This window comes from Brienomyrus brachyistius, chromosome 10 (assembly GCF_023856365.1).
Source record: "Brienomyrus brachyistius isolate T26 chromosome 10, BBRACH_0.4, whole genome shotgun sequence".
Taxonomy (NCBI): Eukaryota; Metazoa; Chordata; class Actinopteri; order Osteoglossiformes; family Mormyridae; genus Brienomyrus; species Brienomyrus brachyistius.
Window position 1 is genome coordinate 16,744,315 of NC_064542.1, and position 27,960 is coordinate 16,772,274.

General features: G+C 41.6%; 1 protein-coding gene across 1 annotated transcript in view; it reads right to left on the bottom strand.

Moving 5' to 3' along the window:
- Positions 1–23,379, bottom strand: part of LOC125750895 (dachshund homolog 2-like) — a 90,890-nt gene extending 67,511 nt beyond the window's left edge. The window contains 2 exon segments of the mRNA XM_049029237.1: positions 22,704–23,020; positions 23,022–23,379. Coding sequence (XP_048885194.1) covers positions 22,704–23,020; positions 23,022–23,189 — 485 coding nt within the window. The 5' untranslated portion in view covers positions 23,190–23,379.
- Between the last annotated feature and the right edge of the window lie 4,581 nt (positions 23,380–27,960).

Below are 27,960 nucleotides of genomic sequence, written 5' to 3' on the forward strand. Positions count from 1 at the left end.
GGTGCCTCTCTGCCGTGTTTGTCTAAATAAACTTACACCCTCTTGCTCACTACTGGTTTAATATCTCAAAGTGTTTGCACAGCTGCAAAAATATTACATTTAAGGTAACAGGCGACAAGTTGAATCAACAGTCGATTTTATTTTAGCAAACCGGGCTGCTCTCCTGGGGAGGATGGTGACCTAATTCTGACTCTTTTCTGAAAAAAGACAAAGCAGAAGTGCCTCCTTACCTGTACAAAGTGTACAGTTTATGTGACACTGTATTAGTACCTTAGCAGGGAAATACAAAAGAAGCGTTAAGAGAAGATTCTGTCCCTGAGTAAATCAGCCACATCATCAGCTATGTACTGCAGAAATGGAGAAATGAGAGGGCTTGTTGATGTAAAAAAAAACAGTTGTCAAAATGAAACCATGAACACTTGTGTCACTTGTAATCATCTTTGAAGACTGTGACCCACAGCAAGGCGATGGAACAGAACAATCTGGATGTGCCAGGCAATAATTAGTGATAGATCACAAAATTAATACTAACATCGCGCTTATAAGCTTGTCTTGCGAATCACTACATCACACTCCAGCAGCCTTCTCAGAGAAAATCACCAAAAATGTTACTGAACCGTTCATTATAGCAAATGCGATAATTTCCGCAGGCCACTTATTCCAGTGAGCTTATTCTCTATGAAGCACTGGTCAGGGAGGCAAGGGACTCCCTTGACAGGGTGCCAGTCTATCAGGGTTTGCACCCACACTTTGGTCAATTTATATACTTCAAAGCCATGTGTTGTTGGACTGTGGGAGGACATCGGAGCAGAAAGAGGAAACAGATGGAGAGGCATCATTAACACAGACGACGAACAGACAGGAGTCAAAGTCATATCCTGGAAGGTGTGAAGCCACAGTAATTCCAACTGAACCACTCTGGTAATTTAATTGTTTTTTTCAAGTGGTACATGAGGGACACAATGTTTTGAAGGTCGCATTTCTCAGTCATCTTTCCAGACTACTGTCAGACAGGTGTTGTTCTGGTACTTTATCATAAAAGTACATAAAATAAAGTACACGGTGCAAGCTGCCTGCTCAAAACTACATTTGGTGGCAGTTGCTCATCGGAGAACATGGTGCCACAGCTCATCCTGGGAAATCAGCGTCCTCCCAGTTTCCCCTTCTGGTACTAATGACAGCTTTAATTTAACACCTTCTGATTACTGTTGACTATCTCCTTGTTAAAACTGAACAACCTCAAAACCAAGTCAGGCCTGTTCTTCAAACAACCTTCATTTGTGCCTCACTAATTAAAAAATAATAAAAAAAAAACCATACAGAGTGCAGTGAATTCTAGCAAAGCAATTAGCTATGGAGACACAATAAATGAACAGACAGCTGTCTTCACAGACACTGGTCTAGACAATCTGTTTCCGCAAACAGCTCTAAGGTCATACAGGTCCATGGCCCTGCAAGGTTAAGTCCAGGGGTGGTAGCAGGTAGCACATGCTCCTATTAAACCTGATAAATCATCAGTCACTCTTGCAGAAATCTATATATTTTATTAGGCTGTACAGATAGTTAAACACTACAGGTCTAGGCTTTGAGATACGTAACTGAAAGCTGTTCGGACGGCCCCTGAGAAACTATGCTTTCTGTCAGCAGTTTTATCTCCAGACACACCTTTCTGGCAATTTCCACAGGTTCTGAAGGACTTGATAAGGCGTAAGATCCAGCTGACAAAAGACTCAGAGCTCCATCACCATCCATTGACATACTCCAGCTTTATGGTTTTGCTTCCATCTCAGATGCATCACAATGTCCTCCTTATCGTAAGGCTGCCACTGTGCATGATTAGGATGAGGGCAGGAGATTACCCAGAAGGCCATGGGGAACGCCCAGGTGTCTAAGGCTATCAGTTTACTGTCCCCTGACTCATGGGCCCTGGAGACGACACGAGACTTCTAACACACAAATCCTGGCCCTAAAAACACACATGCTCTCAGAGAGTGATGTCTTAATTGTCCTATTTGTCAAGATGACTAAATAAAAAGACATTTTTGGCGGGAGGGGCTTTGCAGAACATGGCACGCTAAAACAGAAAATCTAACAAGGCTCGTCTCACACTGAAGGACAGCAGCATAGCAAAACAAACGTCAAAACTTAAGTTTAACTTCTTCATTCTTTTTTCAATCATGCCCAAGGACTGAACACGCCTCCAGGAACTGGGAGCACATTCACCGTGCGTGATCAGCCTGGTATTGGCGAATTAACAGCAAACAGTGGCTGTAAATACCACTGGTTTGACACATGTTGTCCAACACCCTCCCATAAATCACCCCATATGGACAACTGCTGTGTGAACCTACTGATTTACGAGCCTTTTCAACCTGAGGATTTAACCCTGGCCGCGTACCCTTGTGTACCCCCTCTCCACAGATTCATTAGTGTGTAGTCACACTCAAGAGCTCGATAATGCCTCTTACAAACAAACCTTTCAGTTTCCTTGGGATTTGAGCTCGTTCAGCTTGCTAACATGCAAAGCTAATGCTAGCACACAATGCTAAGTGGAGCCACCAGTATATAAACGAATACCCACTGTAAGTAATGTCACTGTTTTTTCGGCAAGGGAGCTCGCAAAGTGCAGGTCCAAATGTACTCTGATGGCCAGCAAGATGTGTGAACCCACCACCTCAAAAACTCATGCTGTGAACATGGGATGCGCTTTTCCTAAAAGTGAAGGCATCCCCTTGTAGAAATAGAAGAGTCCAGGGCCAGCCAATGGCAGGCTGTGATGCATTTGCCAGGCACCATGCAATTGGTTTGCCATAAATTGCCATCATTGTCAGAGGCAGGGGCGGTATTATTTATTCCTTTGGCAGATGCTCATACCGACACCAGTCATTATGAAAAAATGTATGTGTGTATCTCTAGCAGGCAAATATGGCATTAAATCAGGCCGGTTAAATAACACTGACAGCCAGCACAGGCAGACCACGGCTGGTGCGGCACTCTAATTGCCACATATGGTCAAAGGCGGCGTAACACGGAACCGGGGCCCAGAGATCATGGAGCAGGGGGGTCAGCTAGGGGGAGGGTCAGATCAAAGTCTGAAATGAATCTTAGCCCTCCCCTACCCACCACAGGGAGCTGACATCATATCAGAAGCCCTCTCTGACTGGCCTGGTGAAGGCAGACGGCAGATCTCTCTGTGTATTGGTGCCACTCACACCCCACCTGCACCAGGGTCACCCGCCCAGAGTTGTGATGCATTATTAAGGAGCTCAGTGGTAGGCTGGCTGCAGATGGGACCGGTGACATCATCTCATTATGGGATGCTAATGAGCCATGAACTTGTGCTGTTGTTGCATCGGGCAGAAGATGAATGTTAGGCGGCCACTACAAAGCCAGACTCATTCTGCTCACTCCGGCGTGTCTCTTTGTGGCTTTTGTGTTTCATAACAACGAAAACGTTCCTTCCTGCGTTCAATAAATATAAATTCAGAATATTATCTTATATTTTTTTTGTTATTTCCATGATCACATTTAAACATGAAGTATGTATTCCTAATAATAAAACACATTGCTTTTTCCTAAAAGAATAGGAATAATTTAAAAAATGAGTAAAAACCTCCGACTTCCTACTGAGACACTAGGAACCAAAAAATTGCCAGATTCTGAGATAAGCATCAGGATGAGCATCAGGATGAACAAAAAAACTTCACTGGGAATGTGAACCTTTTTGGAATGTTTATCTATAGAAATTGATGTCAAACTTTGCTAGTACTCTTCAACCAAGGAGATGAAACTCCTTGAAAAGCTTTGGTTGGACATATCGATGTCCATATGAAAGTCAAGCAACTGAATGAAATGTAAATTCGATGTAAATCTGTCTTATTAATCAGTGGACCACTGGAATGTACCAGCACAACTGCCAGTCTGGGGCTGTCATCTCATTCTGGTTCTTCAGACCCCAGTTCAGAAATCACAGGTGGCCTCGTCACCTTCTCCGTTTTCATCTACATCTAGTAGAGCTCATTTATTCTGGCCAGTCAAGAAACTATTTTTATCCGCCCATCATTTACATGGGAGAGTGCAGAAACAACCACATCTGCTTAATTATAATTTCAGTTTAGACTTTTCAACAGCTTTGAGCGCACATCAGAGCACATTATTTATGACCCAGCAAATTCCTACCTTCTACTCAGTGTCTTTACCTCCATTCCCTCTATTAATTTGATGTCTGTGCATGACATATTGATGTCAGCCACAATAAATCACTCCAATTTGTTCCATCTGTGCGAAGAAGGCCTTTAATCTTCGTTTACGCCTTACTAAAGTCTGTTTGGCAGAAGCATCAGATAAAATACTCAATTGCCCTTTTTCTTCAGCTGACCGCATAATCAAAATTGTTGTCTTGATAAAAAAGAAATAAATAGAAAAATGGCCTGGTGGGGTAAGATAAAGTGTGAATGATTTCCTAGGAGCACATGTCAAAGCGTTGCTAACATGCTGAGGAACCAAGCTTTGTAACAAGCAAGTGTTTACCCACCCCCAGTCACTGGAATAATTCTTCTTCTTCAACAAGCAAATGGACTCTAATTGAGCCAAGCAGACTTTATCTAGGAAAGCAGGCTGTGGACAGACAGATTCATTGTTACATCGTTCCCAAATACAATGAGCGTTTGAGGTCAAAGGTCACTCTTGGCTGGCGGTGAGATGGGCACTTTAGGGCTGACTGATAAGCAGGCCTCAGCCGGGTCCTGTCACTGGAGATTATGCACAGCTGGCCCCATCTGAGAACCATGAGCACCACAGATGCAGAACATGCTGCAGAAATGTGTCTTGACTAAATACTATATATATATATATATATATATATATACTGAACAAAAATATAAACGCAACACTCTTGTTTCTGCTCCCATTTTTCATGAGATGGACTTAAAGATCTACAATTCATTCCAGATACACAATATTACCATTTCTCTCAAACATTTCTCACAAATCAGTCTAAATGTGTGATAGTGAGCACTTCTGCTTTGCTGAGATAATCCATCCCACCTCACAGGTGTGCCACATCAAGATGCTGATCTGACATCATGGGTAGTGCACAGGTGTACCTTATACTGCCCACAATAAAAGGCCACCCTGGAATGTGCAGTTTTTTGCTTTATTGGGGGTCTGGGGACTCAGAACCGGTCAGTATCTGGTGTGACCACCATTTGCCTCATGCAATGCAACACATCTTCTTCGCATAGAGTTTATCAGATTGTCAATTGTGGCCTGTGGAATGTTGGTCCACTCCTCTTCAATGGCTGTGCGAAGTTGTTGGATATTAGTGGGAACTGGTACACGCTGTCGTATACGCCGGTCAAGCACATCCCAAACATGCTCAACGGGTGACATGTCCGGTGAGTATGCTGGCCATGCAAGAACTGGGACATTTTCAGCTTCCAAGAACTGTGTACAGATCCTTGCAACATGGGGCCGTGCATTATCTGTCTGAGTGGCTGGTCTCAGACGATCTTGGAGGTGAACCTGCTGGATGTGGAGGTCCTGGGCTGGTGTGGTTACACGTGGTCTGCGGTTGTGAGGCCGGTTGGATGTACTGCCATATTCTCTGAAACGCCTTTGGAGACGGCTTATGGTTGAGAAATGAACATTCAATGCACGAGCAACAGATCTGGTTGACATTCCTGCTGTCCGCATGCCAATTGCACGCTCCCTCAATGCTTGTGGCATCTGTGGCATTTTGCTGTGAGACAAAACTGCACATTCCAGGGTGGCCTTTTATTGTGGGCAGTATAAGGTACACCTGTGCACTACCCATGATGTCAGATCAGCATCTTGATGTGGCACACCTGTGAGGTGGGATGGATTATCTCAGCAAAGCAGAAGTGCTCACTATCACACATTTAGACTGATTTGTGAGAAATGTTTGAGAGAAATGGTAATATTGTGTATCTGGAATGAATTGTAGATCTTTAAGTCCATCTCATGAAAAATGGGAGCAAAAACAAAAGTGTTGCGTTTATATTTTTGTTCAGTGTATATATATATATATATATATATATATATATACACACACACACACACACAGTTAGTACCAGAATATCTGCATAAATGTAGCACATACAGCCCTTTTCCTGAATTTGAACCCCCAACCTTGGAGATTGTGAGGCAACAGGGCTACCCACTGAGCCAGTACGCTACATATAATTACATCTAACCGGCTATTTAAAAATACATTCCTAGTGACTCACTGCAATCACAGGTACAAATCTGACTGAATTTAACTTATCTTTCTCTTTTCAATGACTAGGGCATATTCATTACAATAACAGTAATAAATAACTATACTTCCTTCCCTCCTCTAGGTATTTCCTAGAAGAGTTCATGCAGGTGGTAAATCTACAGATTATCGAAAAAAGAAGAAAATGTCTTAGAAGCTGTGCCATACCTACCAATAATTGTAAATAATTACCCCTTAAGGACTGCTGGAAGTAGCAAGGCAATAATTGCGGTTTTATCGTCGTCATCGTGGAAAGCAGCTAAGTAACCGGCGCGGCCCTGGGAGAGCCGTTATGCCGGCCAGATGACAGCTGAGCGACGGCTCTCCACACGTAGGAAGCTCCGGGGACCACAGCAGGCTGACAAACAGCGAGGGCTGGAAATTAAACCCACGAGGATGAGGACTGTGTTACGGGGCCGGTACGCATGTATGAATCAGCTAGCAGTGACCTCTCAGTGTGTTACTGCTCACAACTTCATGAATTAATTAGAGATTACACTACAGGGGTGATATGATTAGCCTTTCCAATTACGTCTTCTCGGATATGAACAAAAATTACTGCTCTAAAGACCACCCACACATAACAGTACTATGATGCATTTTTAATTTTCAGTATTAAAATTGATCGCCAGTTCCGGCTGGAGTTAAGAACATGCTGATACTGCCCATAATAAAAGAGCTGGTTATAAAACAATTCACACAGCACAGGGCACACGGCTGGGGGACCTCATGTATACAGAGCAGAGGTTGGCACCATCTGAGCTGGAGTCCTGGTTCAGTCCCATGGAGGGGTGACATCACGAATGGGACCTACGAACTGTATCATCGTGGGTGCAGCCTTCACTGCCAACCTGCACAGGCCAGTGTAGAGAAGAGACTTATTTATGGGCTTCGGCCCCCCCTACACAGGCCAACATGAACAACAGACTCATTGATAGGTTTTGTCTTGATCCATAATCACAGCTTATACCTAGACTTTAGCAAGCAAGTCCACTCTTTTCTGGGGGGGGGGGGCAGCCAGTTGACCTTGGACCCCCAGAGGTTTTTTTCTCCTTACTTGGGGGTTTTTGATCCCTCTTGCTTTATTTAATTTCTTTCTTTCCTTTTTCCAGTTCTGTATTTCTCTCTCTAATGATATTTAATGTATCACAACATAGCTCCTTGGGACGGCTCTGTTGTGAAAGGCGCTATATAAAAATAAACTGAATTGAAATTGAATTTCATTTGAACCCCTGACCCTTGAGGTTTGAGCCACCATGCTGCCCTCTTTTAAAGAACATGAAACAAAGTGACGTATTTCCTTTGAATTTTAAATGACGGAGAAACAGTAAGAACCTGAAATTTTAAATCAGCTTTGGAAAAGCTGCCGAAACATCAGTTCTACCCTGTAAAACACCAGAGTGGAAACACGTCACTAACTCACTAACTGTGAGAGAGCTGGGAACCCTTCTGAACATCCCCCCGTGACGAAACCAGATCCATGAAATACCCAGAAACCCCTCCGCTGGAGGTACGTACGGGCAGGCCTGAGAGCGGTCTCTCTTCTGCTTCTCTTATGTTAATAACCACAACTGCTGATTCTGGGAAAATACCCATATAAGCCAAATAAGTCTGAAGATGTTTTGGGTTACTGGGGGGACAATAAGGATTTAAAGCATAGACAATGATGATACGATGTTAAGACGGAGATGGTGATATGATACACAAGGCATAGCTAAGAACGGAGGAGGCATTGATTGCATTTAATGTCATATGTAACGACTGAATTTAATATATGTGAGAAAGGTAATTTAAATGGGGAATGATTTCTGTGTGATTCAATTTGGTTCTATATGATACACCAGATCTAGGTTCAAAGAAAGCAAGATTCAATTCAATTATGTCGTACACCAGATGTACGGCTAAATGAAACGCCATATAAGAGCTCCATATGAAACTACAGAATACTTCAGAAATATCCCTCAAACAGAGAATGGTTCAATTCAGTACAACATATTAAGTATTAATGCGATGGGCTGGCCCCCCATCCTGGGTTGTTCCCTGCCTCGTGCCCATTGATTCTGGGATAGGCTCCGGACCCCCCGCGACCCAGTAGGATAAGCGGTTTGGAAAATGGATGGATATTAAGTATTATTTTAAATTAACAAAAACTTAAAATTGAAATGATGCTACTGAAGACTTTGTTACATATTATAAAACAGTAATTCTACAGCATAGGGGAACACATTCATAAACACTGATGGCATGCAGTCATACACGGCATTAATATAAATGCATTGTTTCAGCACAGGAGAAAAGCAGACCAAATGTATTCTTAGAAAAGCAGCACCCCAAAGTGCATTTATATTTTAATAATGGAACCAGTCAAGAGCAAAACAGCTTCCAACTGGAACATTTGAAATAGGTTAAGATTTCCCCTTATTTACTGTGTTAAAGGGAAACAGATCGGGGGTCTGATTACAGCTGGCATGAAATTCTAGCAGACAAGTATCTGTCTGAGTTGTAATTCATGAATCACGGGGCAGTGGTGGCTTAATGGTTAGGGAAGTGCACGTATAATTGAAAGATTACAGGTTAACCCATATTGTCACATATGGGTTAAATGCCGAGAACACATTTTGTTGTCATGCACTGTGTGTCAATAATGACAACTAATCGCTAAATTCTAGAATGAAAGTCCGCAGCACGGTGGCTCAGCGGGCAGCACCGTCATCTCAGACCTTCAGGGTGGGAGTTTCAAATTATATCCTGTGTGTGGAGAGTCTACATGTGCCCCTGTGCTGTGAAAGAGGCTTCAGAGTTCTACGGTAGGAACACAAGCAATGTAGCTATGTAGTGCTGTTAAACAGCCCATAAAGTGTGAATGGTCTGCAATGGACTGCCATCCCATCCAGGGTGTTCCCCTTCGTACGCTGTGCGATTCCTGGGATAGACTCCAGACTCACCATGACTGTTTACTGCTTAACCAGTATGGAAAATGGATGAATCGACCTCAGTTGGGCTGTGGCTATGAGCGATGAGCCCTGCAGGAGGCACTAGTGCAGGGGTCTCCAACGCCAGTCCTGGAGAGCTACTGTCCAGTAGGTTTTCTATCCTACCCGGCTTCTGATGAGTCACATCTGTTCTCAGGTAAATACCAGGAACAGGTGTGGCTCATCAGAAGCCGGGTAGGATAGAAAACATACTGGATAGTAGCTCTACAGGACTGGAGTTGGAGACCCCTGCACTAGAGGAGAGGTCTTTGCAATGTGGTAGGGCAACTCAGCATCAAGCTTGTTTTTGTTCTATCTCTATGATCTGCCTTAATCTGATAGAAGAATTCCTAGAACAAACACATAAACATGTCCATACAACCAAGGAATAACATTTTCACCTTCGCGCACACAAAGAAACACATCAATGCACACAATCATGAAAACTCAAGGCATGCAAGAGACTGAAAGGCACAGAGGGAGGTGGACAAAGCGTGTGTTGTCTGCCCTCAGCCACACTTCCACCAGCATGTCAGAGATAACCGGTAACAGCATTCAGCTGGCCTGCTGCCTTCCGTCCATAATTCATTCCACTTCAAAAACATGGAGCAATTTTGTGAGACTCTACCTTGTAATTAAACCAATTTGTTTTCATAATTTCATAACAGACGGAAGCAAGTGAGGAAACCTTCATCTAAACCCTGAATAGGATTGCTATTGCGTGTAAGAACACGTCCCTCTACCTTTAATGGCCAAAATACAAAGCAAAACAAACATCTGTACCTACATGAAATTGTCTGGGGCAGTGTGCAGCTCAGCAGATTGGGATGTCGGGCTGTTGCTTTGGGCTGAGGAATCATTGGTAGCTAAACTACGAGGGGGCCGTTCTCTTAAAGCAATGTGTTTCCATGTTATAAAAAACGAAAACACAAATTCAACAAAGCAAAACTCGATGTGGTACTAGCTGACGTTTGCACATAAGAGCTGCAGTGGGACAGGACAGAAGTTTAGCAGGCAACTTAGACAGCTAATAGCTGGGTTCATATCAGCTTTTCAGAGTTTATTTCTCCAGACTGTGTGTATTTTTCTATTGTATAGACAAGTACTGCTCTTTTTTTTTGGAATACTCCCACTTGGGAGACCTGGGTCAGCTTCACTCATTAATTGTGCAAAAAAATAATTAAAACAAAACAATTATCAGGACCGAACCTAAAGGATGCCTTCTGAGACAGGGATGGCAAAAGTGTACAAAAGCACTTGTTTGGAACTGCCAAGGTTCCATCATCTCCAGGCTTAATGAGAACAAGAAAAAAAGACACTCATACATAAACATGGGAAAGAAGGACCTGATGGAAGAAATCACTGTGGTCACATGGGAATCTCCCAGGAAACGCCCTGTAGGTCCACCCCCATCTCAAAAATAACTCCTGTGAAAATGCTATTACGGATTTGTCTGCCAAAACAAATGTCAAAAACATCATCTGCCATTATCATTAAAGGGAAAGTTCCAGGACCATGTGCTCATCCTGTGTTTGAGATACAGTTGCGATCACTAGTTGTATTTGATCGCATTATACCAGTCTTATCCTCCCTTCATTGGCTACCAGTGAAGTCTCAGATTGACTATAAAATACTGCTGTTAACCTATAAAGCACTGAATGGCCTTGCACCAGAATACCTTAGTGATCTGCTGACCTCATACAACCCTCCACGCTTGCTTCGTTCTCAAGGTGTAGGATATCTGTTAGTGCCCAGGGTAGAAAGAGCTACGGCAGGCTGCAGAGCTTTCTCCTACAGAGCTCCTCAGCTGTGGAATGGTCTTCCACCGGATGTGCGGGATTCAGGCTCACTCTCAATATACAAGTCTAGACTAAAAACACACCTGTTTAGTTTAGCTTATAGGGAAATTAGTTCTACCTCTAGCTAACTCCTCATTCCCAGTTAGATCTGTAGTGTGAGGTGTAGAGCTGGGTGGGGATCGGTGCCATTGGCTTTAGATTAACTGGACTGTCAGTGCTGTCACTCTAGCTTCGCAATCCCTTGTGGAACTGGAGTGCTGACATTTCAGGGACTCCCCATGCCTGCGTTCCCACTTGCCTCTCCCTCCTACTTATGCTGCCATAGCCATATCTGCCGGAGCTTGTACATTGCACTTCATATTGCACTCACCAAACTGTTAACCCTGCCCTGCTTTGACTAATTGCACATTTTATTTCCCCTAACCCTACTGGAGTGTGCTGCCAGGAGACCTCAATCTATGAAGATATTCAGCACACCCTGCTACATGTGATGTTTCCTCTACCAGTGACATCCCTGCATCCAGCTCGCCCTTCTGCCTGTGTCATCTTCCATATATGACCCGCTGCCTTACTTCTGGTTGCCAGGCGATTGGATGGAGAGTCGGCACTGGCTTGTCATCACCTCCCTGCTCCCCGGTTGTGTTTCAAATTTTATGATTTGGACAGTGTGACTAGGCACTTAGCCACCTCTCCTATTTGACTCTCCCTGCCGGCCCCGGCAGGTTGGGCTCCCCCTTTGAGTCTGGTCCCTCCCAAGGTTTCTTCTTTCTAGGGAGTTTTTCCTTGCCACTGTCGCTCATGGCTTACTCACTGGGGGCTTTGGGTGGGGATGCTGTAAAGCGCTTTGAGACAATGTAATGTTGTGATAACGCGCTAAACAAACATAAATTTGTTTGTTGTTGTTGTTGTTGTTGTATTTGAGTATCAATGAGAAGTCCTTGCAAAGAAGAAACATGCATAAGATAAGATAAGATTATCGCTTATTAGTCCCACAAGGGGAAAATTGCATCATTGCGGCAGAAAGTGGACAGTACAAGATAAGAGCAGCAGAAAATAAAAACAATAGAATAAAAACTATACCAACAGTAAAGTATAAAGAGAGAAGTGTGCTGGCTGGAATCTGGCACATCAAATTATAAAATCAGACTATGAGCTAATGTGAGACTTGAACCTCTGGGAGGTTAGGACACACAGATCACTCCAGTTGTCATGGGGAATGGGATGCACTGGGACTGGTTTTGTGAATGACGGAATATGCTGAATTTGAATTAGATATTTCCAGAAGAAAGCTGATGAACACAGTCACTAAGAAGAATGCTTTGATGATATTGTTATTATTGCTATTATCGCATGATTTATTAGATGGGTATGAAAAGTGCGACTACCAACACAATTATGAAAAATGACAGGTGCATTTTGGTGCAGCCCATGTGATAAGTAGTGAGTCAAAGGGATGTTTTCTCAAAAGCATGTAAGCTTCTGGCACATTCCCTCAGTCTTTTAAATCCCTGGGCTTCATCCCCGAGAAGAGGGAGGAAGTCCCCTCCAGGTTATCACAACAGGCAAGCAGAATAACTTTGCCCAGGGTCATCTATTAAAACAAAAAACCCACTTGTGAACTGTGTTAGTTGCTTACAATGCACTAGGGCTGCAACTAATGATTATTTTGGTAGTCAACTAATCGTTTTTTTTTTTTTTTTTTTTTTTTTTTTTTGTCGATTAGTCACGATTATTTCATGGTTGACTATTTTGATGCCTGTGAACTGTACAGTGGTTGCACATCCTGTTCTGGGCTCCAGTGCATGTCTTACCTCATCTGCTCATGTCTGTCCAATCTGTGAATATCCTCCTGATGTATCTGGATTAAGACGATTCAAATTTATAATAATCAAATTAAAATAACAACCAGTGAAATATATGAATTTGAAAATAATCCGATGTTTTTATATTGGTGCGACCATCACAATAAAAAAGAATTACATTAAACAATATAAACTAAAGTGCACATTGGTGACACTGGTGTGTTTTAAAGTCCAAAAGTTTAACTAAAGCTTCAATTAAAATATAATAAAACAATGTATAAAAGATTCAGTTCTGTTTTTGACGCATCGACAATACAAAATCCGCGTTGGCGATTTTTTGTAGTCGACGTCGTCAATTACGTTGACTAATCGTTGCAGCCCTACAATGCACTAGATAAAGTATCGTCTTTACACCAGCAGGTAGAAATCATCCAGAATCACTGCCAAGCACATGACCTCATCCTCTATGAGGCCTGGTAGACATCAGCCTATCCTCTTTGACATCTGGTAGAAATCATTAGGACTGCTGCCATGGCAATTAGCCCATCTTCCCTAATTCCTGGTAGCAATGGCCAGACTGAAAAGGTAATTTTGATTTATTTAGCAGACACTGTTGTCCAATGCAAAGAAAGACAGGCAGTACATCAACAAGCATGCTGATATGGTCATTTTAATAGCCCTACCACAGAGGGCCAATGACAAGGGAATGACACATACAAACACATGCTCTGGAAGTTGCTAGGAAAAATTAATACATAAAATATGTAAAACATTACCGGCACTTTTCAGTTAGTTTCCAAGCCTTCCATCTCTTTTCTAAAACTTTTCACTCCTCATAAAACATCCTGCATCACCCCAGGTGCCTCTCTTCTGCTCCCTCGTCAGTGATGTATATAATGCCTCCCTGTCGTGAGCTCCCCAGTCCAGTCATTGATGTAGCTGCCAGTGTGTACACTCGCGTGTGCACGCCCCCTAATTTGCCCTGTGTACTGTGCTCTCGCCTGATCCTCCCTACCCCGTTTTGAACCCTCGTGGTCCATTTCCTTTTGCCCTGCTTGTCATTGTGTGTCACGTCCTTGCCTTTGACGTGACACATGGCCTAAACAGTGCATGCAATCCTATTTGCCCATTATAAGTCTCTCACCAATTTCAGTGTTGTTCTGTTACCATGCTGTCTTGCTGCATTTGTCATCCTCTTAGCATGCTATACAGCCTATCACTAGTGTGCAAGCAATTCTGTTATCATGCTATATAGTCCCTCACTCATGCTTACGCTACCCTGTACACATGCTATAAAAACTCTTAGCAGTGAGTGCAAAGTCCTGTTACAATATACAGAGCCAATTACTGGTGCCTGTATAGTATGTATCTATAAAGCGATATATTACGCCAACTTCTGTTTCGGATGTGCTTTGCTATTAGCTTGTCCTGTCAGACTGGACACTATTGTAAGTCCCTGTCTGCATTTAATTCCTTTTGCATTTCAAAACCAGTACAAAAAAAGCACAAAAATGATTATTATAACCTAATAACAGCGTTATTGTGTCAGACTCACTAGTACTGGCTAGGAGCCTCTACCAGTATAGACAAGTGGTGCATTCAGAGATGCTGTGTTACGGCCTACACTGTTATGCTGACCTAGTATTTTTTCACTTGTTGCCTCCCTGGTAGTTTTTACAGTACAAGTCTGGCTATTCTCTTCAGACCATTTAGCCACAGAAATACCATTGCCTGGCTGTTTCTTTGTTTTTTGTTTGTCTGTTTGTTTATCCAACCATTCTCTGCAAATTCTACGCACTTTACCACATAAAAATCCCAGGAGGGCGGCTGCTTTTGAGATGCTAGAACCACCGCACAATGCACCGGTATTCAAACCACATTCGATATCGCTTGGACCCTAGCTATTCTGATGCTCAGCCAAACAGTAACTGAACCTCTTTGCCCAGTTTGTATGCTGTTTGTATTCGGTTGCAGTCACATGATTTACTGCTGGACGACCAGGATGCATTCACAATCACAGGTACCTAATAGACTGGCCACTAAGTCCATTCACATATTCCCACCATTGTGATTTTAAACCTGCATCTCATCTATAAATGTCCTTGCTGTTCTCCTTGTTACTGCAGTGCATCATTAGCATTTTATGACTTAACACCGAAGCAACAAAACACCATTAGCTCAGTACGACTCAAACATCCACAAGGGGCACATCTATCCATAACTTCTACAGACACTGCATTTACGGCCACGTGGCTCCCCTTGAAACTGCAATATTCCAATGCTGTGCCATCCTGCACCTAACAACTAGGAGTTTAACCAGGAAGAATTTGACAGATGTTCCTGTGCTACATAAACTTCCCTTAAAGCCCCTCCTACTAGCAGACTGTAGCTGTCAGATGCCCCACCATGGGAGAAGCTGCTTTCCCTAGTGGGGGGGGGGGGGGGGGGTGGCCACCTCTGCCCGTCATGAAATATTAACCCATGTTAAACACACTGCTAGTTAGGGTTTCACCTTGTGGGTTAAACGTTGAATCTGGAAAAAAATTAAATCTTTGTGTAGCTCCATGGCAACCAAAGACTGGGCATAAAATTAACACCAAAGTCAACTGGCAAATTTGTGATCTAATCTGTAAGATATTTAATCTAATGCTGCGTCAATCAACGCACACACACAAACGCATACAGCGAACAGCGAACAGGCCTGTGGCGTGACTGGTAAAGTCACTCTGGGACAGGATTAAGTCACATTCAGTTATCTGATGGCTGGCCCTGTCGTCTCCGCACCCAAAAGCAGCCATTTAAAACATCGCTCCTAATTACATGATTAGAGTCTGAAAGTGCAGAAGATGAGTCATTTGCATAATTCAATAATAAAAGTTAGAGATAGGAATTTCTGCGCTTCTTTGTCCAATCAGCCAGGCTGTCCCGGGGGCTCAGATATTAATGTGATTAAACAGTACTTCTGCACAAACGGCCAGCTGTGTGCTATGAAAGTGCCGCTTGAAGCACACTGTAAATTAATTTTGGGAGACAATCGCTTTTACTCCACATGACCGTAGTAAATATGCCACAGTGGCATCATTAGGCACAAAGTCAAAGAGAGACAGATGCCTTTTATTCTGCCTTTCCCTCTCCTTTCACACACGGCCGTAGTGCGCTTGTGCGTGCACGCCTTCATCCCTGTATGTGCTTTGTGGAGATGGGGCTATGTGGTTTAGGACACTATGACTGGAAGGTTACTAGTTCATATCCCGTGGCAGAGTGATGACCTCATTGGGTCCTGGAGCAAGACCCTTAACCCCACAATTTCTTTCTCAATTGTAAATCAGTTTGGGTGAAATCATCTGCTAGATGAATAAATGTGTGTGTTTACCTATGTGCACATGGAAGGCTTTGTGTATATTGTATTTCTCTAGCCAGTATGTCTAGCAGGCTAATTGACTTCTAGTACTTACATTAAACAGACACACACAAACACACATCTGACCTGAAGCGACTTGTACCTCTACTTTGTTGATTATGTGGCTTTCAGAAGCAGGGTGATGTTACTGACATGAGCTTGCAGCGCTGCGGGGTATTTAAGCACACCTTAACTTGTATAAACACACGGAAATATGCATGTGTACATACCTGACCGAGGCGCTGTCCAGAAAGCCATAAAACATAAACATTCCTTGCATAAGGAGAAACACCAAGAGAAAGACTTCCTTGTTTCCTGTTGTTTAATAGTATGCAATTTGTAAATACAGATTTTTTTAGAATTTTTGTTTAGAAAATTCTTCTTCTACAAATATAGTATAAATCTTAAGTGAAAATGTGAAAATCCTGTCAAGTCATGATGAGATAAGTGCACGCTGTCATATGACTGGCTGTGGGTTCTGTGTCATGAAAAAGCTGCTCCTTAGTGGACTGACTGATGTCCTGTGTGCACAGCTGTGCCAGTGTGTGTGCTTGGGGGGAGGGGGGTGGTGGATGGAGTGGAGAATCACACAGCTGCACAGCACGTTGCGTAAATGTCATCTGAATTAATAAATGGAGAGATGCCATTTAACTCTTTAAGGGCGACTCGGCCACAAAGAGAAGGGAATAATAGTTAGCAGAAAGATGACAAAGTCAAGCTGAAAGAGAGTTGGAGGAGGCGGCTGAGTAAAACAGCTGCACTGGTGAGGACTGCCTGCCATTGAGGAGGAGTCACTCTTCAGGCCCACAAGGTAAGCTTTGGATCCCCTGCCTGAGGGACGTCCAGGGGTAAAAACCCATCCACATGTGCTGGGCCAGTCTCGCCCGTCAGGGTGTACAGGAACACCCCATTATGCAGGAGACAGAGAGAGATACATCCAAGCAAATACTCACCTAACCATTCAATAAGTTCAGCTCATACTGTATTATATGATTTAAATCGCTCCAAATGAAGATTCATGTTTCAGATTTCTAGCACCTTAAGCAATATGTGATTTTAACTAAAAAAATACTTCGCCGCATGTGATGTGATGGCCTTGTCATTTGAAATGTCTCCACACTCATTTAATCCACAGTTTACCACCATCGGTTTACCTGGTGGACTTTTTATGCTTATACAATTTAAAAAAAAGTATTATTCGTAAAACAGAAATTTAACTTCCGTCTTCCTTTCCAGTAAAGCAATGTGGCAGTTGATTTAACATGTAACCACTGCTGATATTTCTTCATTACCAAAAAAAAAACCCAATATTATTTCAGTTATTTAAACTGCCAACATACTGGGAACATAACGACCTAAGCAAACGCACCCAATTAATACTGCAGTTGCAATTTACTGTGTTGGTACCTTAGTATGAAATTTCAAAATCGCACAGATGTTCGTATCCAAGTCAATAAAAATTCAATTCCAAAAATGCAAACAGGCAATAAGCAGTGTGTTCTACAAACTAAGCCTGTTATTTTAATATACAATAAAAAGCCACTACATCAGTTAGGGTGGGACATCAGGTAAAGTGGGACATTAGGTTTTGCACTAAGCTACTTAAAAAAAAAAATCAACAACCAATGAAAACAAACAGTGCTACAATCATGCTACAATAGAGTTTGGTCTTCAACAGCTGTTTTCATTGGTGTGACATGTTTATGAGGGCTGTGTTCAGAATTTCAAGACACGCCATGGACCTACAAGCGAAATAACTCAATCGAAAGATAATGCTGCTCTAACCATATAATGGGGTATGTTGTTTAAGATGTTGTATTTTAGTAAAAGAGGGCTGGAGACAGTTTTTTAAAAAATAAAGCACATTTTTCAAAAAATATATTCGTTTTTTTTGTTTGCTTTTGTCTTTAGTGCTGTCCAACTTTTGCTGCAGCTGGAAGTAAAATTGGGACAGTACTTGTATATTACATTTGTTTATGCAAATAATGTAGATCGGGTGTGGCCAAGTCTCCGATCGCGATCCACCAGTTTTTCTAGATAGATTGTGATAGGCAACTATAAAGGATAATACTTTATCTCATGGATGGCGAATTGGTGAATCGCTTTCGCGTGACAGCCCGCCCCCTGCGCACAAATATCGGCAACATATACCAAAGAATGTTTCATGGAGATCTAAAGAAACTCATGAAGTGAAAAAGAAAACAATGATTTATTTTAAAATAAAACAAAGAATTAATTTATGGTTTTACTTATTGGTCAATAAGATACTGCTTTGTGCAATTAAAGTATAGTTGCCTCGATACGGAAAATCCACTGTGCCTCTTTTGCAGAACAGCTGTCTCACTTTACCTGAACAAGCTCATCAACATCTAGGTTTTTTCCCCATTTAACTCTTAAATATTACATAAATTGTTCAAATGTCCGCACAAAACGTTTAAGGAGACATACAGCAAATCTAAAAAATATTAGTTTGGGCAAATGACTTTCGTGACATTTTTCTAAATCATTCACCAAAAACCCTCTGTCCCACTTTTACATAGTTCGCCCTACTTCCGCTGCATGTAAGCTTCCGCATTCATCCAGACCTGCTATTTGAAAATATAATGGAAATGTTTTCATTTACTTTCTTGTATCTATCCTTTGTTATAACGTGAAGCCATCGCATAGCTAACTATCGGGTTTCAAGATAAAAAGACAAAAAAAATCTCCCTTCCTTTCTTTCCCTCCCTCACTCCTCTCAAGGGAAAAGGGCGATCCATTCGCACGTATTAGTCCAAGCCATCTGGCGCAGGACCATGTTAAAATCGCAACTATAAAGCATCATGGAAACAGGAGCAGCTTTAGACCGTAAAACATCCCAAGGAGGGGGAGAAAATTCAATTCCCCCTCCACCCCATCGCCTGGGCAATTTCATTACCTACTCGATGCTCTACCCTCCCCAAGTAAAAGAAAAACAACACGGTTTTCACGCCAGTGTCTGTTACTAAACCGTCATTAAAAAGTCTTACATTACCTCACCGAAATAAAACACTGATCGAAACATTGACCCACTCTAAATCTACAACTCCTCAATGCGATATTAACCGGAGACGACGAGCCAAAATGAAACTGAGTGTATCAGTCAAAGCTGGACTTGTTCAGATAACGTGCACGTGGTTACAATATCGCAATTAGAATAGGGCTGTTTGGACAATGATTTTCAAGATCTTCTTATCTTGTGCTCTTTATAACTTTTCTACTGCTTAGGTAAGAATTAAACACGCTAATTGCACAAACAAACAACAGAGTAGTTTAAACCATATGTGAGAGAATTTACCGGGGCAAAGACTTACTATTGAACGCAGTGTTTGGAAACACTTGGTTTTTGATTAACAATTAAAAAATGTAATAGGTTGAATTTTATAATCCTGGTTAATTGAACCTGAAGAATATAACTAAAAGGCTTCCTAATAACCTATACTTCATTGTACTTAATTTTTATGCGTTGTAGTGCATCTACGACCCAGTGTGTCTTCACCTCCAGACAGCGTGACTGCGGAGAGTCCCTGAGCCTTGCGACATACTGTGATATACTGGGCAGCTGCAAGCTCTGTTTGTCCTTGTCCCACATCGGCTTTTTTTATTGTTCCTCTTACTTTCGGTGCTGAGAACTGGAGAATTATTACATTATTTCTTGCAAGGTTTGATTCTTTTATAGCCTACTTGATGCCGAGGCGAAATGCACGCACTCCGGGGGTATGCTGACCACCGCACGTGTGACCTGCGGCTTACGTCCTGTGTGGCTCATCTTCCGGGACCCGGCTGAGATTCCTGAAAGCTGCATACCACGCCGCAAACAACTAATAAGATATCATGCTATTTAACACTACTAGCACCCTTACTCATGCATCCCGTGTTATCACGATCACTCAATCACTGTAGGACAATGACATTTATCTTGTCATTCGTTTTTAACTTTCGAGGCTACGTTGAAGTAATTTGCTTTTTAGTCATGTCTATGCGTTCCTCTTAATTTTAATTTAATTTTAAATTTAAGTTTGTGTGTAACAATGTAGCTCTATGATGGTTTTTATAGCCAACTTTTGGATTAAGTTTTACGGATGGTCTACTTCGTGTCAAAATAAAATAAATAGCCCGCACTATACATTAAACAGACTGTATTGTATAAACCTATTTTATTAGTACAAGAAATAAACTTTAAAATCATACTGGGAAATTGAGCTCTGGAGCTAAAAGATGGTACATGTGTTAAACTAATAGCTTAACTGGAGCGCGTCAATCTCAGATCTCGGTATGAATAGCGTACACTTTCTTCTTTCTTTTTATTCCTTCAGGAAGAGTACCAACGAGATATCCCATTTAAATATTGTTCCACTTAAGAAATGAGGGCAAACTCGGTCACCTATGGTTGTGCTTGAAGACCAATAAGCCTCTATTAATTTTTTTCATGTTTGAAAAGGCTGTGCACAATGATGTTTCATTAATGGTTTTAACATGTGTTATTTGGCATGTGAATGGATACTTAATGTTTATAACTAACCCAGAATTATGTATAAGATAGATAACCTGTCACTGACCTATACCTGGACAGGTAAAACAGGTCTAACCTATGTAGGCGTTTTTTCATATGGTCTAGTAAGTTAAAATGTAGTCTATGTTGACGCAAACTGCTTTAAGTTGTGAAAACGTTTCCTAACCACTGTCATTACTTAAATATCCCGGCGGTAAACGCTGGAACGTAATATTAAATAAAATCCAAGATTTTAACGCGATACGAAATTAAAACGCCTCTTTTGTCTTTTATTGTCTAATTCTTATTACAGACGTCGGTGCGTTTCATTGTTGCTGCAGCCGGGGCAATACCGCCTGCGGAGGTGGAGAGGGCGGGGGTGGTCTAAATTATGAACAAAAACTAAATTGAGCATCAACCCCTGGGCTTGGAGCTGATAAAGAGGCGTCTTGGGGGAAGGGGGCCCAGCTCTTTAAAGTTGTCGCCTCATCGGCATTGCTGGCAGACTGCTCAGGCGCTAATGCATCTGTCATGATAACAAGCTAAGAATAACATCTAGACATCAAACCGAGCAGAGGATCCATCTGAAGCGATTCATTCAGGTCCGTCTCATTGATTTATCAAACACAGGAACATCTGCAACCGGCGCTAGGCTGCCCGGCGAGAATTAATTCAGGATCAATTCAAATGGAAAAGAGGAAGAGAAAAGGGGCAGAGAGATAAATCAAAACACTATTTGCATTCGCGTTTCACAATCAGGCTTATTTTTTCTGCGAATGTTAAAATGAGGACGCTGATATGCAGGGGCACGACGCTGACCATACTACGTGCGTAAACGTTGACAGTGACGTGCTTGGGAAATTGTTTTTTATAAACAAATCACTAACATCAAAGTGATTAAGATTACCAAGAAAGAGCTATAACTGAAACTGTCGTTGGGTAGTGTTATAAGGCATCTAAACTGGTTTCCGTGATACATCAAATATAACGTGTGCAATAAATCATACCCAAATATATTAAAATACCCACACTTGCAGCTATGCCAGGTCGTGAAAGCCTTAACAAAAAATGTTTAACTTCACATATAAGGAAATATATAATTTCTATCGATCAAAGTGAAATTAAATTAGCATTAAACATTAATCCACGCATGAATGAGATATCTATGCTAGAGCTGTTACACAACAAGACACTCCAATTAAAACAACCAATTGTTGTAAAAACATACGCTGAATTAAATTCATGTGATTCTTTTGTAATACATACGTGTAAATAAATTAACGCATTACTTTGTTTCCAGTTTCCGTCCATCAATATTCTAATATCTGACTTTTAAATTTCGAAATTACATAAATAAATATCCAATTTGCTTTAGCGAACACTCGCGGTTAACAAGAAATTAGCAGAGTCGTACCGAATGGAACAAGAGGGTGAGGCTATGGGCAATTCATTGTACATAGCCTATGATGAATACAGGAACTTTAAATATTAATGACGCGCACAAATAATCCAGAGGGTAAAAGTCATACTTCAGAATTTTATGACGTTTCATGATAAACTGCGTATAAAGCATTTTAAAGTAACTTAAATTTAGTTCGAGCTTATTATTTACCATAAATGCTGATCACTCCACTGAAATGAAGTTAACAATACACACCTGCAAAACAGACGTTTAGATTAAGTGGGATTGTTTTCAGTTAAATTCACTTTACGCAGCAAGTGTAAAGTCTAAAAAAGTTATTATTGTTCGCTTGTTATTTTTAAAGTTAGTTTTGGGGGTGAGATTTTCCCACGGTCAAATGCCTGTGTTCAGCTGTACCCGAGAACCCCCCTCCCATCTATCCACACCAGTAAGTCAACGATTGTTTTCGCTATGGGAAACATTGTGCGCGTAGTAGACGAGGAAATAAAACCAACGAGGCAAACAAACGTAACTATCTAACCTGGCGTTTGTGCAGTCGCTGTAAAGCGCCTCGAAGTCTTTACGGGTGATGAGTTTACAGCGGTTGACTCCTGGTTGTATGGCACCGAGGCCACGCAAAATCCGGACCTGTTCCACGGTGCACACCACGGGACATATATCCAGGCGCTTCAACTTTGTATAGACCGTGTGCAACCCCCCGACAAGGTGCTTCAGGAAGAGATCGAAAACTTGCGGCAGACAGATCATCTCCTGCCCGTCCATGTTAAAGGAGGCCACCTTCACCCCATGTACTTCCACCATTTTACAATCGTTACTGACGGTGTTGCCGTTTCCCCCCGCCGACGCCACCACCACCTCCTCCACTGTTGATGAAAGTGTTTATCATCCCGCTGGGCAGCCTCGGGGACTCGCTCGAACTGGCATAGAGCGGATCGGAGCGAAATAAACCCCCAGAACTAGGAGAAGACGTGCTGGAAAGCATCGGCGGAGTTGCGGACACAGCCATGGTGACTTTCTTTCTGTCCTCTCTTTTCCTCGCTTTGCTCTTACGGAATCACAAGCAAAAAGCCGCTATACCTCACAAGTGTGCGCTCAGTGAAATTGAAAAACGTCGCACTCAGTGTTCTAGTGGACCAGCCCTCCGCAATAAAAAGACAGTCATCTCTATCCGCCAATCAGCTGCGCCACCCCCGAGGACAGGGTATCTCACTGGAGATGACATAGAAACAGATGGATCTGTTGGTGAAATGGGGTCGGTGCGCACTTGCATATTTGTTTGACTTTTAGGAGAAAATTCGATCGTGGCCTTCACCCGTGCACTTTTTTTATTTCCGATGTGGGAGTTGTTAAAAAAAATTGTAAGATATTTGGCTACCAGTTTCTTATTAAGGATTATCGTTTTTTTTTGTTTTTACCATTAAATAGACTTTATCACCTATGTCTGCCTTAAATGTTGACAGCTTTTATGTATTTCATGTAGGAGTCTCGTTATAACTAACGAAATGTGCCCAAGAAATAGAAGACCCATTCCAAATAAACTCTCTCTCTCTCTCTCTCTCTCTCTATATATATATATATATATATATATATATATATATATATATATATATATATATATATATATATACACACACACACACACACATAGGGACAGATTATGGGTTGTATAGGCCCCTGGGCAAAACGTTCGCGAGGCCCCCCCCCCCCCCCCCCCCCCCCCACCAGCACCACCACCACAACCACCACAATTCAAGGGCCCTTGGCAGCCAAACGCCCTCCCTATAGGGTCAGGGGCCCTTGTAGGCAGAGGATCAAAGAATGTAGGCCCTCTAAAATAGACAAACTAAAATACATTGTTGATAAGCGTTGCAAATTGTTTTGGGCTAGGGGCCCCATGGGCCCCCTGCACCCCAAGGGCCCCTGGGCAGCGGCCCCGCTGGCCCGGTCCGTAATCCGTCCCTGTATATATATATATATATATATATATATATATATATATATATATATATATATATAAATGTTCAGTGAGGTAAAGCTACCCGCGCTTTGCCGCTACACTCTTAAATCATCCGCGCTTGAAATATGTGGTGTCCTCATTATGATCTTTTCTTCGTTTGGTACTGGCCCTATTGTTAAGGCATACATATGCTTTATAATTAATGATGTCGTGTTGGGGATCCTTCAGTCTTACAATGCCGCCAAGCAGTGTACTACTGTGGAAGTAGAATCAAATATCCAAGTAGATATGTACTTCCCACAGTTTAATAAATGTATAAGGGAAATCGTCACTAAGGGAATAATAGTGTTTAATAGGCCTGTTTATCGTCGTGCATTGGCTTTACCTATATAATTTAGATCTAAAGACACAAGATCCAACAGATGAGGGATATTTAGTGTATGACAGGTGAAAAAAATTGAGTCAGTTTCTCCTGTGAAAAATCTCGCCTGTTTTCACACGCAATTAAGTGCGAGTTAGTTATAGTCATTATTGCCTATATGTATAAATGTGTATAAATTATATATGCATAAATTTCTCCAGTCTCTTTGGTTCTTCTCATAAATGCTAAGCTAAGTGTTTTGCTGTGGCTCACTTTAACTTGTTTCAGGCAACACTTAGCCAGCAGTGATATATATATATATATATATATATCTCCATTTTCCAAACCGCTTATCCTACTGAGTCACGGGGGGTCCGGAGCCTATCCCGGAAGCAATGGGCAGGAGGCAGGGAACAACCCAGGATGGGGGGCCAGCCCATCGCAGGGCACACTCGCACACCATTCACTCACGCATGCACACCTATGGGCAATTTAGTAACTCCAATGTCTTTGGACTGTGGGGGGAAACCGGAGTACCCGGAGGAAACCCCACGACGAGATGGGGAGAGCATGCAAACTCCACACACATGTGATCCAGGCGGAGACTCAAATCCGAGGTGTGAGGCAACAGTGCTAACCACTGCACCACCATGCCGCCCCTAAATAAATAATAAATATATATATATCACTGTCAGGAGTTTTTCTGTTCCCATACATAGCAATGGCGATTGGTGGTTTCGAGGAATATACATTTCCCTACGTTGTCATACAAAAAATAAAAAAGCGCCCTGTCAGGCGAATATGATGTCTTCTTTTAGCATAGTGCTATTTCACTGCTGGCTAAGTGTTGCCTGACACGAGTTAAATTGAGCCATGGCAAAACACTTAGCTTAGCATTTATGCCAATTCATTCGTCTTATAGCCCAAGTGCAACACAAGCTCCTGGAAGAACAATTTCACCCATGCAGACACAACATCACTGGCCATCCTGTCCCTCCTCTCAATCTTTGTGTTTCCTCTGCTTCCTGTTCGCCACATAGCTCACCTTGTTGAGCCTGCAGTTACGTGTGAGTCCTTGTGTCCTGTCTACGAATCCCACCTCCTCCGTTCTTATGTTTTCATTTGTATGTGTTTTTCTAGTTCCTATGTCTAGTGATTTTTGGTCTTGGTTTCTTGTTTTGAGCCTTAGTTATGTTTTATTGGTTTTGTTACTCCCAGTGTTAGATTCTGTTTTTCCAGTTTTCTTGGTTAGGTCTTAGTTTCCCTGTTTAGTTCCTTTGAGTTATTGTCAGTGAAGTTTTGAACATTCAGTTTGTAGTCTGCCTGTCTTGCCCCTTTTGTAAATTTAGTCTTTGCTTATCCCCATCTGATTTTGGCCCCTCGTGGTCCTTTTGTTTTTTTTTTGTTTGTAGTGCTCTCAGTGTTTTCTGTTTCATTTTATAAATCCCCTTTTGTCCCGTGAGGCGCCGGTGGGTCGCCCATTTCTGTTCCGACCTGCACTATGCTTCGTCCTTGCACCAAACCTGCTCAGGTCCATGACAATATATATATCAAGGTAACTTTCTACCCTCTCAGGTAAAAATGCTATTGATACTGAAGATTACTGAATAAAACCGCAATAGCGAAATTATGTTCGGTAGTACTTATCAGCTGCCATTTAAGATGACTGCAAGCTTAATGATTTATAATTTAATTTCACTGAATATTATTAGACCCCATAACCCTGACATTATACCTGCATAGAAGATGGATGGCTGGAAATCTAATGGGATGAATCCTTAAGAACCATGGTTGGACAAACTATTTAAGTCACTTGCTCCAAATAATTAGTGATGAAGTTTAATTTTTTGAATAATAAAAATACTACATCCCCCAGAGAATAAACAAGTAATTACAAGTTAAAAACTTTTTTTGCCTATTACTAAAGGTTTTCCGTAAAAAAAATATATATATATTTCAGTGAACCATCTGGCTTTTGCATTAGGCCGCTGTAACAAGTGAATGCAACATAAAAGAAAGTTTAATAATTGTAATTAAAAATCCATTCACATACAGACAGGCTGCCTTTGTCCTTATGGTGTGTAGTAAGTACAGAGACAGTGAGGAAGGTTGTGGATGTAAGAGATATGATCAGAGCAATGAAATAAAGATCAGCTTCATTTGGGTGACCATTTACCTCATATATTCTTACTGGTGAGAATATCCACGTCTTGTTTGCGCACTCATACATGCATACAAATACTACAAATTCAGGTCACACACACACACACACACACACACATATATATATATATATATATATATGTGTGTGTGTGTGTCTTTCAGACAGTGCCCCCCCCCCCCCACACACACACACACACACCAGTAATGTTTCATTATATCTTTGTATTATGTACCTTGACTTTAGGATACTGTTTAAGGGTGCAAATCGATATTGGTCAAAAACGCAGATGAAAAGATGTTATTCATAAACATAATTGCGTTTCATATTTCAACAACTTAAAAAGCCCATAACAAATTCAAGTGCCGAGTGATACTTTTCTTACCCAAGAGAGCACTCAAATTTCCTTTTAAGTTTCCTTTGAAAAATGACAATGAGGGTACCTCAAATAAATACTAGCCTCACGGCAAAATTGGCACAACGTTCTTAAATCCGTACCCTTGAAGAACACTGTCAGTCTGTCAAAAATGCAGCATCAAACGGCAATTAAGAATCCAGTTAAGATACAGTAACACTTTTGTTATGGTCATTTTTTGTGTAACTTGTAAGCACATTCATAACACATTATAAAGCATTCATAAAGCTTTCTAAACATAGCTATATATATTTATAAAAAGGCATAACATATTATAGCCATGTTTATTATGCATTATGACGGCCTTATGAAGTTGTCGATAATGCAGTACAATGCATTCCTAATATTTATACCGACCATTATTATGCATTATGAAGGTATCTATAGTGCATTATAGATGAGAGCTTCATACAGAATTCATAGTGTATCATACACATAGCTATAATGTGTTATGACCGTATATAAATATTTATAGCCATGTTTATAATTCTTTATAAAATATTATTATTTGTTATGAATGTGTTTATAAATGACTAAAAATATGGCCTTAAGTTAAGTGCTACCGACGAGTCTAACAACTTTGTGGCACAGGACTGCTGTAGTATTGAGCTGGAATATCAGTGAGTTTCACTCTGCTGTCATTAGGGCTGTAAAGAGCACATCCCCCTGCTTTAGTGCATTGCAAGCACCCTCAGACCTTGCCATTTGACTTGCTGTGCGTTGGTTATATAGCAATCCATATCTATGTCACAATCAAAACCAGAAGACAATTTATGAACTCTGGTCCCTTCAATTCAATAAAAAAGATTAACTGGACAAGCAGGCAGTCTACTATATTGATAAGTGCTTATTGGTTATGATCAAATGCTCTGTGGAATAGGCA